The sequence below is a fragment of the Ursus americanus genome, chromosome X (assembly GCF_024610735.1).
Source record: "Ursus americanus isolate L20-20 chromosome X, mUrsAme1.1.p, whole genome shotgun sequence".
Classification (NCBI taxonomy): Eukaryota; Metazoa; Chordata; class Mammalia; order Carnivora; family Ursidae; genus Ursus; species Ursus americanus.
In genome coordinates, this window is record NC_142164.1 from 97,058,171 (window position 1) to 97,072,875 (window position 14,705).

Sequence of the window (14,705 nt, forward strand, 5' to 3'; positions counted from 1 at the left end):
GACAAAGGTATTTTCGTATGTATGTGCGTTTACGGAAGAAATGCTTCCCTAGTCAGTGGCATGGTGTAGGCTTCTCTAACACTGAGGAGCCGCTATATGCTAATTAGTGAACCATAAAGTCCAAGACAACCTCTTAGTGCAAGAAGACAATTCAAAACACAGTTAACAGTGCTATGGAGGTATTTCCATTGCCTGTACAATGTCTTAGTGACACCTGCCGTGTTCTCTTTCTCCCCAACATCCATGCCATCCTCTCTCGTATGACCCACCCCTCCATAAAGCCCACATACATTCTGTTAAATGCCTCTAAAAATCAGCCACCCAACAGCTGTGCAAAACCTGCCATCTTCTAAATTCAAGTCTTGTCTGTGGTTCTTTTCTGGAAGAGCAGCAGCAAGACAAGATCACGTGTCCCCTTTCGGGCACTACTCTGTTTCCTGTCAGCGTCCATCAATTTTGAGCTGTTATTCCTTTACGCCAGGGCCCAACAAACTACAGTCCAGGAGCCAAATCTGGTCCACTACCTGTTTTTATAAATAAAGTCTTATTGGAACATAGCCACACCCATTCATTTAGGTATCGTCGGTGGTTGCTTTCTCACTCCACGGAGGGAGTGGTTGTGGCAAAGTCGAACAGTTGCTATGGAGACCGCGTGGCTTGGAAAGCCTAAACTGTTCACTGTCCGGCCCTTTACACAGAAGGTCTGCCAGCCCCTGCTGTGCGCTGCTGCCCATTCTAGCTCGTTCCGCACATGCAGTCACACGCTTCTCAGGGCTGATCAACCTTCAGCTCAACAAAACTGTGCCTTTGAATTGATTTGTGTATTTACGTCCATGTTCACCAGAGAGCGTACGTGTTTCAATATTTCAGATATAGCCATTTGAATCTTCTTTCCCTTGTGATAAAATAGAAATCCTAAAAAGGGACTCATTCTCCCTTAACTTTTGCAGTTAGTAAACAGAGATTAAGCGGCTACACCTACCCCCCAAAACAGTCATGTCCTGAGATTCTAACCCTGAATAATGAGTCATCTCAAGTTCATACTGCCTAAGGAAACTTGACTTCTCCAGACCTGACCAAGCCCTTTATTCAGACGCAGGACTCCCCCAGCATATTTCCTTTTTCTCTTGATTCATTTCCTGACAACATACCACACTGCCAGATGGACACCCTAAGTGAGGGTCTAAGGAAACTCATTTCCAAAGAATGTATTCATGAAATAAAACTTATCTGGCACTCGTATTTTTTTTTTACTGGTAAAGAGTATTTTTAAGTGGCACAACCAAAATAGCCTCTATTTTGTCAGTGTAGAAACTAGTCCATTACAGTAGAAAATATTATTTAACTTTCTTTAAACAAAAAGCAGAACCTCCTTTGGTGCTGTGGTAGTGAGCACATTGGGACCCAAGTGATGATGGCAGATTTTGCAAGAGACTAGGCTTAACGAAGCTCTGGAAGGTCCACTGTACGTGAAACATGGGTTCTGAAGAAGTACCCGAAACAAAACCCAAGTCATCTGCTGCATATTTGGCAGCGGCCAGTGGATACTGAGCTTGGAACGTGGCTTGGTGTAGAATAAAGATCCGTAACCTTTATTACTCAGGGAACCAGTAACTACACTCTGAAACTAAATCATATTGCCTTCTAACAACACTCCTTCCTGAAGCTCTTAAGTTTTAAAAATAGACCAAAGTCAAAGCCAAAACAAGTTACCAGCCCTTGACACGAAAGTTAAAGGGTAACGGGCAAGGCCAAGTTGCTGCAAACACCAAAGGACTCTTGACCATGGTCTGGTGGGCTACCTTACTAATTCAATTCAACCAGCATTCGTCGGATAACCCACGGGGTCGAGGTACAGGAGGTACTGTAAGATACAGACACAGAGGATGGGTAGGCGATATATGGGCCTGGGGCCTCAAGGACCTCACAGTCCTGTAGGGGAAGGGAATGAATTCTACTACCAGACAGTATAACCACGAAATACAAAGATGAAAAAAAGACTTGATAAAGGAGTGGAAAGGAATGGATGAGTAATTCACGCTGGGATTCCTCGAGCTATTAAGAATGAAATGATGTTGTCCCCCCTCCCCTTTTTCATCTGGTATGGGCCTACCACTGGCAACACCCACAACAGAGGAGCCAGTACCCCTTTTTCTCTCTTTTCCCTGGTTTGAGAAACGTCATGAATATCATGAACACACTTACATGATCAAGCATGCAATTTCTGTAATTTTTTTAGATTTATTTGAGAGAGAGAGAGTGGGGGGGGCAGAGGAGAGGGGAGAGAGAATCCCAAGCAGACTCCATGCTTCATGCAGAGCCCGACACGGGACTCGATCCCGAGACCCTAAGATCACGACCTGAGCCAAAACCAAGAGTCGGACAGTCAACCAGTTGAGCCACCAAGGTGCCCCTGCAGTTTTTATACTTCTAAGAAATCTCTGACTCACCTGGGAAAATGCAGAAGGAAGGAAAAGAGGGAGGAAGGGAGAGTCCTACTTAGAAACCCTTTCAACGTACCCTAGAAGTTTCAGACCATGAACCCGAGTTGTTGTAAAATATTTCTTTTGGAATAGTAGCGCCATACTTCTTTGGTCTGGACGAGTAGTCCCCGCATTGTTCCAGGGTGCTTTTGTCCTTGCAGCCGCAGGGCATGGGGGACCCTGGAGGGGACAGGAGATGCTGTACAGGGTCTCCCACAGCTCTGCTGTTATCTGCTCTAAATCCTGGACTTTCACCTCAGTTTGTCTCAGGAATCATCCCATTGCTCGACTCAGAGTCTGAAAACCAGTATTTCACTTGAAGGCCCTGGTTATGAGAGGAAATTATAAGCCCTGGACATGCTAGGTATGGTTGGAGGTCGCTAGTGTTCAGTCCAATTATAAATATTACCATAGAAAACTTGACCAGAACCTGCCTCTCGAAAATAAACAAACACATACAGACGAAGGACTCTCAAACAAGGCCAGTGGCTCTTTAGCCGCTGTCAAGGCTCCTGGTATCTGTAGGATTATGAGCGGGAAGTTGAGGGTTCGTTCCTGGATCTGGCCCTGGGGCTTGCCCATTAGTGGGACTCCTCTCCTTCCCCCCCTTTTTTTTTTCTATTTTCTCGAATGCCCCCAATCTCATCACGGGCATGCTCAGCTTCCGCCAGATAGAAGGAATTCTCCCAAGGGGAGGGAGTCTTGCCTCTGTGGTGTTTTGCCTTGCATTTGGGGTACAGACTTCTGGCACACACAGTCCACTCCCGTTTATGTTTCGGTGTATTGTCAATTGACGTTGAGAGTGAAGAGATGGAGATCTTCGGACATTAAGCTCGAGGTTCTAAAGTTGTCCTTGAAAAACAATGCTCAACTTGTCAGATTCCTGCGCTGTGCCAGCTTCCATCCAGTTAACACATGAACTCTGTGGACTCTGTAAGTTATGTCTCCTGGATCATGTTATCTGTTTACACTGATTTTAAGTGTATGTAAAGGTTATTTGACTGGATGTGTCCTTTGGGGTTTTTTTTTTGTTTGTTTCTGGTTGTTGTTGTTGTTTTTTTTTCAGAAGGGAATAAATGAATTGTCATCTCAACCTTTGTTTGGTAAAAGCAGCAAAACTGGTATGAAACTGTATATTTATGCATTTTTTTCCTTTCTGATATCTCTGCCTCTTCCTCTCTCCATTATTAAAGGAAGAAATACCCCTGGGAAGCCAATGAGAGAGGTTAGTGAGACTCAGGCTCACAGCCACGGCTTCTGTGTGTCTCATCGCGCTTTCTATGTTTGGCGTTTGTGTAAGAATTGTGTGTGTGCACGCGCATGTACGTACTACATGTGTCATCACGTAAGGATGGTAGTCACCTCTCCACTTGCGGCTCATGAGGAACATTCTTCAAATGTTCATTGCCATTGTCATCACCATGACGACAGGACCAGGGGTTGGGGGAGCAGGAGTCTATAAAATGGCAACCCTTGGTAGTCCCTAGGCCGTTAGCCCGCAGTTCATCATCTGTTGCCATTTGTAACACAAACAGAACCCTCAGCGTGAATTTAGCCTCAAACAGAACTGAGGAGTCCTCATGTTTCTGTGTACTTTCAGGACCCTAGCATTTTCTGCCAGCGCCCTGGGTTTTTTATTCTTCTGGAATGACTTCATTTTGTTTTTGTTTTCTTTTTCCCTCATTCCTACACTCCTTTCCCACTCTAACATTTTTTTTTGAGCACTTACTGTGCGCCACGCACTGTTGTAAGCACTCGCCATCCTTTTCATAAGGTACCCTTCATGCCAAACTTATGAGGTAGGTACTCTTCTTAACCCCATTTTATAGACAGGGAAACTGAGTCAGTGAGAGATTAAGCAGTGTGTTCAAGGTGACAGAGCCAGAATTTGAATCCAGGCAGTCAGGGTCCAGAGCCACACTCTTCTGAATTGCCACCTGAGAAAATGGTGTCGGAAAGCCTCACATCACGTCAACTAGACCTTTAGAAAGCACTCTGTTTCCGCTTGGCCTTTGGAAACCCAGACAGAACATAACGAGTCAGGGATAAAAACTGAATGTTGGAGTCTTGAGGTTTTAAGTGCCTATTTATGGGTTCAAAGGGGGTGGTAGGGTACAGTATTACCACTGAATGTGGTGTGAGGTTTTTCAGGGAAAGCTGCTGTATACTTTTATCAGAAAGAGCGTCTGAACATTCAGTTACCTAATCAAAGGACGAGTAGATGACAGAGTGTTGAGTGACAGCCCAAGGGAAACAAGCTTGTCCTTACCGAGAGTTTAGCATGCAGGATGGGAGAAGGAAAGCTCTTCCATGGGTGGCCATAACATCTACTATTCTGGGAGAGAGTGCTGACATGAGAACATTCTAGATCCTTAGCAACAGGCTAGACGAGAGTAGTCTCTGATTCATTTACACATAAGGAGTCATACGGGAAAGTCTGCCAACACCATGCCATGCAAGTCGAATGAATTTAATGATCCTTTAGTGTGTCTGCACCAGTGCTCTCTTCCAAGGCCTGGGACACTGGGGTCCTAGGGAGGGGGGAGGGGGAGGCTGGGAGGAGAAACAGAGGAAACCTGAATTGGTGAAGCAGTGAATGCTCCTGACGGTTTGCCTGGCTCACGTACTGCTTACGTGAGGCTTCTTGGGTTCATTCCTATGGTAAGTGCCCCTTACACTTTCTCTTAACGCGGTATAAAAAGCTGCACCTGAATTTGACCGCCCTGAACATGTTTCTGTCATGGACGAGCCTTAGAAAAGGCCAGCCCGTGTGTCATCCAAGTCAGAGAGGCATCCGGAAACTTTATTACCTGAGCTGTATTACAGTCGGATACGTTTCCAGCAAACGCGAGAATCAAAGTCATGTTGTTGTTGTTACAAAAATGACCTCAAAGGTACAGTAGAGCAGACAGTGTTTCAAAGATGAAATTATAGAGAACAGACACAAATTGCACTGCACTGCTCTGGCTTTGCTGTGGCCAAGCGAATGCTAACCATTTATTTGGGAACTGTATTTAAAAAAAAAAATAGAGTGCCAGATTGCTATTGAGGTCTTGGACCTCTGCCAGAAAGTCTCAGTTCCAATCACTGCGGAAAACGACTCCCTCAGGCAGCGGCGGCCTGTGAGACTAAATGTGTTGCAGTTCGCGCCAACTTGGAAACACACGGCACTGCCCTAATGTTCAATGCATGGTGCCTTTGTGTTCAACAATCCTCGCTCAAGAATGGATTAAATGAATACTTTCTAGAGACGCATTTTTATGTCAACTTGTGCCTGAAGCCGATTGCAAACGCCCACAATCCGGCCTGCTTCTTGGTGCCTCTCACATTCATAATATGAGGTTTTCATTTTGACTTTAGAAAAATCTGTCAGGTAGAATTAATGACCTCACTCATGTTCTGCCTTACACATATGGATATTAGAACCAGGATACAAATCTGTTTTCTGTATCCATATCACACTGCAGTTTGATGCCTCCAGTGGATTGAGTTAGGATTCTTTGGGGCAGTATTTTGTCAAAGAGATAGAATTTTTTTCCTGGCTCTAATGAAAACCTCCACGAAAACCACTGCCGTCACTAGTCTGGTGAAACAGGTGTTTGTAAATAAAGTAACCAAAGGCATACTATAGATACGGTGAGGTGACTCTGAATGTTTTTTCTAGCACAGGGAGAGCCTTGAGGTCATTTGTGAACATTGAAAACCGTCCAGACAGGTGAAAGGCCACCTCACGATCTGTGGGAGGGGGTGTGGTGTATTGAGACTAATCAGCCTCTCTTTTACCTAGTCACTTTTTAAACAGCAGATACCCCTAGAAATGATGCCTCTGGAGAGTCTCGAGAATTTTCCTTCTGGGTAGTAACAACACCGTTTCAAGGAGTAGAAGTACCACTTGGCTGTGTACTCGACAAATGCATTTACTTGTGAACTGCATGCCACGTTCCCTAGCGCACAGGTTTAAATAGGTACTTTTTGATGATTATCAATTAGCCAGTGGGAAAAATGAGTTCTTCCGTGTTCGGTTTCGGTTTTGTAATACTTTCCCTACCTCCCTGGTGGACTGTACTATCGTTCGATGTGGGTGATGAGAAATAGTGTGAATTCTGTTCAGGTATCAGGTTGTAAGGGTCTGGGCTTTTCTTTATACCGGCTTCACTAATCACTGCTAAGACAGCGAGTCGTTCAAACTTCACAGGTCATCCACTCGTTTTCAGTTACACACGAATAACTGGGTGGATCTCCCAGGGTTGCTGGGCCATCCAAAACAGGTGCAAAGGAAGCCCTTCGGCCTGGTGGCGTCAGGTAGAATATGGTGCTCTAAGCTCTAAGGAGCAGCAAAGAACCCTCTGGGTCCTCCAGTGGTTTTATGCTTTAGAAAAGCCAAAGAGGATTTTAATTCTTCGCTGAGGGCTGCCACGCTCCCGGCCCACTCTGGGAGTAGGACACCCGCTTCATTCAAGTTTTTATTCTTTGCCATCGCAACCCAAATCTTGCACGTGATTTTCTAAAACCTACCTAGTTCTCGCTGAAACTCTTTGCGTTGACAAAGCGCAAGATTTACAAAGGTGATCACTTTCGTGTAAATGGCCGAAGGGCAGGAAACTTTTAGTAAAGTTCTATCTTGCTGTGTGCCGTCACTGGGTAAGTGCCTGCCTCTGAATCCCCTTCACGCCCACTCTCTCGTGTACTGGGAAATGCTGTGTCTCTTGAAGTAAATACTAGAACAGAATTCCTGCCCTAGTCTGGCTTTAATGTTTACAGGGATTTTAACAATTATGAGAATCCGTAAAGTTGATACATGGCAAGGTGGTAATAGCCTCGTAAAGCATTTTTAGTTCAAAACGCAGTACTCCAAGAGGAGAATGATTTAGTAATGTCCAAGAATTAAAAGTAGCCATATAAAAATACGGGACATATAGGAAAAGCAAGTCATAAAGTAGGTCTCAAATTATCTTCCTCTAGATCTGAATTCTGCCACAGAGTATAAGGGACGTGGTGCTGCTCTTGGCCTCCATGCTGGGGGACCACTGCTAGGTCATGTCACATTATTATTAAAAGGCTCTTCTGATCGTTAACCCCCATTTAGGAGGAGAACAAAAATGGATTCACCGGATACCCAAATCCGTGCTCTGCATGTGGGTCAGATTGTAATTAGGCTCTGGAGTCATTTGGAATGAAAAGTGATTTTTCTGAGGAGGCTTCCAAATTCCAATGTTAATATACAAAAAGGTCGATTCAAGAGTTTGTTTTTCAATTCAAGTAAAAGCAGAGAGAAAACAGTCTCCTCCACCGTAGCCTTAGACGTGAGCCAGTAGCTTGAAAGAGCATGGAAGGGAAGATCCCCATGTCATGGTCATGGTGGCAGTGATGAGAATGGCGATGACAATACATACGGGCGCTGGCAGGGGTGACGGTTATGGGGGGAGGTGATACCGAGATTCGAGTAGAAGGGCACAGCAAGTCATCTCCCACGACAAGGCGGGGAAGGTCCATCCCATCGGGAAATACTCCTGTTCTGACGGGAACCTTGTGCTTCTCCGTGGAAGCCTCGGGCTAGAAGCTTCCATTGGAAAGAGGAGTGCGTTCTCTGACACTTTTCCACAGAAATGACCACAGTAGCCTGATCTGGTATTAAGCTGATACTAACAACGTGGAATGGCTTCATTAACAAGGCTTTGCTTCTTCCTGGAAACTGGTGAACGATCCAATCCTGTTGTGTAGACCCTCGGTGCAGCTTCTGTGTTGTCTTCACCTAGAAGTGGGGAAGGAGCTCCCAGATGGCCAAGAGTCAGGGCGATGTGATCTGCACCTAGTGTCACGTCTCTCTCTCTTTGTTTTCCAGGACACAATGTAGGAAGCCTTTTCCACTTGGCAGATGATTTGGGCAGAGCGATGGAGTCCTTAGTTTCAGTCATGACAGATGAAGAAGGGGCAGAATAAATGTTTTACAACTCCTGATTCCCGCATGGTTTTTATAATATTCATACAACAAAGAGGATTAGACAGTAAGAGTTTACAAGAAAAAAAATCTATATTTTTGTGAAGGGTAGTGGTACTATACTGTAGATTTCAGTAGTTTCTAAGTCTGTTATTGTTTTGTTAACAATGGCAGGTTTTACACGTCTATGCAATTGTACAAAAAAGTTATAAGAAAACTACATGTAAAATCTTGATAGCTAAATAACTTGCCATTTCTTTATATGGAACGCATTTTGGGTTGTTTAAAAATTTATAACAGTTATAAAGAAAGATTGTAAACTAAAGTGTGCTTTATAAAAAAAAAGTTGTTTATAAAAACCCCTAAAAACAGACACACACACACACACACACACACACACACACACACACACTTTGAGGCCGAGCATTGTTTTGCATCGTTTGAGCGTGATATCCATATGAAATTCATGGTTTTTTCTTTTCGAGCATAGGAAAGATAGGACTTCCTCTACCACCACCAAATGACTGCATCACTTCGCTCTTTTTGGAATCAGTGACTGAGTGGGACTGGCTGTGGGTTTTCGCTTTACGCATCTATATGTCTAGAAGTATGTAAATACTGTAGGTATATAGATAAATAGATCTGACTTTCTAGAGACCTTTTAAACTTCTTGTTCAAATGATCTGGCCACTTCCTAATGGAAAGAGATTGCTTCTGGTCATCCAGGCTTACCTGCTTGGTCTAGAAGGAATTTTCCCTGGAGCCTGAAGCCAGGAGGCAACTACCACACTAAAACATTGTCTGGGGCTCCAGATGTTTCTCATTTGAAACTTTCCACTGACAGCTATGGTACTGAATTTTTTTTAAAGGGACAGAGGAATGAATACACAGGACTTACTGTGTCCGAGTAAGCCGTCAGTTGGTACATTCAGCGCCCCGCTGCTGGCAGTGCCACCATCTACATGTAATGATGCTTCAGTGGAACTCATGACATCAGAAGACATTTTTAACTCCCAGACAGTAAGGAGGACTTTCTGGTAGGGCTGGAGGGCTGTGGATTCGCAGCCGACCCCTGGGACGGAGGGGGCCACTCTTGAAGTAGAGGATTGGATGTTCATAACCATATGTAGAGATCTTTGTAATTACAGTGAAATCACACTCTTCCCTCTCCTCACAGTGAAACAGCAGTGGGTATTTGAGGGGGGGTGCTTTTTTGCTTTCTTTCTTTCTTCCCCCCTTTTTTTTTTAAAGATTTTTTCCCCATTGCAAGGAGTTTTTAAATGCCACAAGACTTCATGTAAAATGACCCTTGGGAAGATGTGTAGGACAGCCCCATCACGGTGCGCTCCTGTCGAGTATCCACCCAGAAGCCCATGGGCTTTGTTTCCCTACGTCACATTTCTCTACAAGTAATTCCACACAGGTTTGTAAGGGGGAAACATAGATGGATTCACATGTTCCAAAGGGTACTCCAAACCCTTGCTGGTGGATGAGGAAGGTTAGAGACGCCGACAAACATTGTTCAAAAAGAGAATAACCCAAGAGGACTAACTGGTAGGAACAAGCTTTACTCTCTCATCATCTTAGCCTTTCGTTTGTTTTTAATCATTCATTCACTAGAAATCACCGTGTGACCTATTATTGTGCAAATCTGTTACCTCTTAGGTCAAGCGTCATTAACTTTCGCGGAGCGGGTTTTTGTCTATTATTTTATTAATGATCATTAACATCCAACATGGCTTCTCATGCTATTTCTACCTCACTTTGGTTTTGGGGTGTTCCTAATAATCGTGCACACCTGATTTCACAGCTTCATTACTTGTCCATCGTGTGAACATCTTTCTCACCCCCCATCATCATTTCCAAAAGAAAACCCAAAGCTCTAAGGTAACAGAATGACATAAAGATTTGGTTTTAGTCTTGCATTTTTTTCCTTTATGTGACACTGGACTTTTTCTTTCCCTGCGAATTTTTTTTTAACCACTATTAAAAACATGGGGTTGTGTTACTCCCTACTAAGCAGTTTTAAGTTTCATTCTAAACGCAGAGATAAATAAGAGTGCATAATTTTGTTTTAATCTTTTCATTTTATCTTTTAGACATTAGTTCTGGAGTGAGTCTGTCAAAATATTTGAATAAAAACTGAGAGCTTTATTGCTACATTTTAAGCATAATTTGGACATTATTTCGTGTTCTTTATAACCACCAAGTATTAAACTGTAAATCATAACGTAACTGAAGCATAAACATCATGTGGCATGTTCTGTCATTGTTTTCAGGTACTGCGTTCTTACTTGAGTATCATAATATATTGTGTTTTAACACCAACACTGTAACATTTACTAATTATTTTTTTAAACTTCAGTTTTACTGCATTTTCACAACATATCAGACTTCACCAAATATATGCCTTACTATTGTATTATATTACTGCTTTACTGTGTATCTCAATAAAGCACGCAGTTATGTTACAAAAAAAGTGCCGAGTACAGTACTTTATTTTTGATTTTTAACTATGTAGTACATTCAAATGGTTGACGAGTGAAAAATCGAGAAAGCCAAGTGGTGAAAATACCCTGTTCCCACAGCATGCACATTGGCCGGTGAGCACATGTTAAATTTCTTGTGTCTCCTTCCAAACGATCATGACCATGAAAGCAATTACAAACACACGTTCCTACTTTTGTCCTTTCATGACACCCAAGATAGATGGCTTTCTATGCACCTGGCTCTATACCTTGCTTTTTTAAACTTCAGAACGGACTCAAGAGATCCAGCCATTCTTAATTATATCGCAAGAGATGTCTCCATCTTGATATATAAAATGCTTTCTCGTTCTTTTTTCAGAGCTGCGTAACATTCCAGTGTAGGTTACTGGGATGGATATCACTTAAGCTGTCCTCTTTGGTGGGACACGTGGGTGGCTTTCCGTCTTCTCCTGTGACAAACAGTACTGCACATCTTCCATGTCATCGTGTCACTTGTGCCAAAATCTTGTCTGTGGGACATATTCCTACAGGTGAGATTTCTGGACCGAAAGCGGCCAGTGTGTGGAGCTTGGGGGGATCATTTTGGTGCAGCGGTAGCCACTGTGCTCATTTGGTTTCCTGTTTCAGTCATCACAAGTAGATGAATTAGCCAGTACGCAGTTTACATTTGCTTCTCAAGAGAATTCCTCACTTCTGTTATTGTTCATAGCACCAAATCTAAGGGGCAGTCAGAGCACTCAGAGTCTCACCTAAAAGGGTACCTCAGAACTGGCTGTGGGGAGGATGGCCCTGCCATTCAGAAGTCATGATCGGCACCAGAGGGAGACCCCCGGGAGATCCCCTCGTCCCTGTCCTGCTCTGCTTCTGTCCTAAGTGCAGAGGAGGTGAGGAAAAGGGAGGAGCCATGTCAGCTCTCCTAAGGAAGGGTGATCTTTGCCTCTGACCATGATGCGTGGACAGGAGTTCCCCAACAGTGTTCACACCCCGGAGTCCAAAGAAATTGTCAAGTCCACTAGGCAAAGTCTGTTCTAGTGATTCTGGAAATAAGAGGAGAGGGTCAAGCTCATGCAGAATGATACAGAGTATGGCATCTCTGCTAGGAATCACCTGCTCGGTTTCTGCAGGTGGGCTGATGACACTGGCCCAAGTGACTACGGTCATGAAAGATGGCCCCCGAAGTCCTCATACACCAAGACTTCTTCTCGCCGTATTTCAATCCATTCTGGATCCCTCCTGCCATTCCCCCAAACCTGCCTTTGCTTGAAACACCCCAACTGGCTGTTCAGATGGCCCAAAACTGGGTCACTGAGGAACCCAACACCTCACCATGTCCACCACAGCTGTGTCTGGAGGACTCTGAGGAGGGCGTTTGGCTTTCCATTCCACACTTGGCACAGGTTGGAGGGGAAGGAATTATTTCAGTCAAAAAGGTAAAATGGATCAAGCTGGTGCAGACTGTGCACCAGCAAGAAAATGTGTGTTTAGGGGGAAGCACCAAGGTGAAGGGACATGTCCTATGGAGCGGTGATGGGATTCCCTGCATTTGTAATACTCTAGTGGTGGAATGAATACCAAAATACACACTGGCACACTCGCAGACGCTTGCCTTCAAATTATGTGTAGCAAGGACATGAATCGAATTCTTTCCCACAGTAGCATGACCGCTGGAGCAGGAAGTTCTACTCAGTAGACTAGCACATTCCCTATCACTCCATGGACAGGAGAGTGCTGTGACCTCATGGACTCACTTGATAACATGAGAGCAGCCACACGTCAGACTTTCCATAATAAATAATACTGTGTGTGTGTGTGTGTGTGTGTGTGTGTGTGTGTGTGAGAGAGAGAGAGAGAGAGAGAGAGACAGAGACGTTTGGCGATGTTTGAGAGTGGCTTTCTTTTTTTTTAAGATTTTATTTGAGAGAGAGAGTAAGAGAGAGCACAAGAGTGGGGGGGAGAGGGACAAGCAGACTCCCCGCTGAGCAGGGAGCCCAATACAGGGCTCGATCCCAGGACCCCAGGACCACGACCTGAGCCAAAGGCAGACACTCAACCAACAACCACCCAGATACCCCCAGAGTGCCTTTCTTACACAGCAAAGATTATATATAGCAACACGAGGCTTAAATTCTATACCTACATATATGAATGTGCTTTTGTTTTATTTTCTATACACACACAGGATCAAGTTTTAGCTCTTCTATAACTAATTAGAGATCATTCAAGCTCACAGAAACGTTGCGAGAATAGCACAAAGAACCCCTATATGCCCTTTATCCAGATTCAACAACTGTTTGCATGTTGTGCCATTTACTTTCTCCCTCCATATGGAGTATGTTTTCTTCCTGAACCGTTTTGAGAGTTAAGTTTCAGACATCATGCCCCTTTATGTTTAAATACTCCAGGTAAATTTTCTAAAAACTAAAACATTCTCTTGCATGACCACATGACCATGATCAAGATAAACTTAACATTCAAGGTAACACCTACACAGCCACATTCAAGTGTTCTCACTGTGCAACGTCTTTCACAGTTATGTGTGTTTCCCTGATCTGGTCTAGGGTCTAATTCACGAGCTCCTGACATGTAGTCCTGTCTCTAATCTTCTTTCATCTGGAATGGTTTCTCTGCCTTTCTTGGTCTTCAAAGGCCTCGACGTGTTTTAAGAGTACAAGCCAGTGACGCTGTAGGATGTGCCTCCGTTTAGGTTTATCTTATGTGCCCTTCGTGATTAGATTCAGGGTACGTGTTTTGGGCACAAATAGGACACAAGCGACGATGTGTCCTCAGCATGTCAGAGCTGGAGGTCCGTTACAACGGTCTGTCCCATTCTTGGTGATGGTAACTTTAGCCTTGGTGAAGGCGGTACCTCCAGGTTTCTCCACTTGGCATATATTTTTAAAAACCTAATTATTCTTAAGGCTTCAGGTTCACCTGGAAAATCCTACTATTTTCCTAGGTGTTACTGTAGATATCTGTGTAACATAGGCACACTTTCAGAGAGTTCCAGTTAAGATGACAACATGGGAGCCTCCTGAAGTCACCTCCTCCCACAGACACGCTCAGTCTGCACCTCCATATAGAACAAGTCCCTCTGTAAGAAACCCAGAAACTAGCTGAGTAACTCCTATCCTATCAGGCAAACGACAAAAAACAGGAGAAGAGACAGAAACACAAGGTCACCATAAACCCCATCCCTGGCACAGCGACACACAACCAGGAGGAAACTCACAACGTCCAGCTTCTCCCTAAGGAGTAATGGGTATGGACCCCACATCTGGCACCCCAAATTTTAAGACTTCCTTGAGAGATATGGGACCCCTAAACCTCTAGCTTCGAGAGCCAAAGGGGCATGTGTCCATGAGTTCCACAAGCTTATGCAGATGACCGGTAAAGGCCTCACGCGGACTCGCCATGGCTAAGCCCGTAGGGCACGACACAGAGGCAACAGACTGAAACGCCCAGTCTTCCCGTGAAAGAGGCCTATTTGCTTCATTACTCATTGCGGCCCAAGCAGCAGGCGTCTAACTGAACGCGTGCAGGGACAGACTACAACACTCCCCAGAGACCCCGGAGGACAGCGGATGCTATTTTTGTGCTCTTCCTCAGCCTTGCTCCGGCTTGCCAGTCCCTCTCAGAAAGGAGTTGGGCACACTTCTGGCACTCTGGTTTGGGGGGCTACTGTCCATGGGATGCCCCTTCATCCTCTGGCTCTGGCAGCCAATTGGGCTTACCTTCGTGGCTGTGACAGGACTGCAACAAACAGAGAAACAGTTCTTAACCAGCTATCCCCCCAGG

At 44.5% G+C, this 14,705-nt stretch overlaps 1 protein-coding gene across 13 annotated transcripts in view; it reads left to right on the plus strand.

The window, feature by feature from the left end:
• The window catches only part of DMD (dystrophin), a 2,097,152-nt gene extending 2,088,320 nt beyond the window's left edge, over positions 1 to 8,832 (plus strand). For 11 of the 13 annotated variants that reach the window (XM_087859359.1, XM_087859356.1, XM_087859363.1 and 8 more), the window contains one exon: positions 8,326 to 8,832. In XM_087859359.1, the coding sequence (XP_087715485.1) occupies positions 8,326 to 8,423 (98 nt within the window). In that variant the 3' untranslated portion in view covers positions 8,424 to 8,832. Of the gene's footprint in view, positions 1 to 3,676; positions 3,709 to 8,325 lie in introns of all 13 variants that reach the window. The other 2 variants (XM_087859361.1, XM_087859362.1) reach the window with 1 other exon arrangement.
• The last annotated feature ends 5,873 nt before the right edge of the window (positions 8,833 to 14,705 follow it).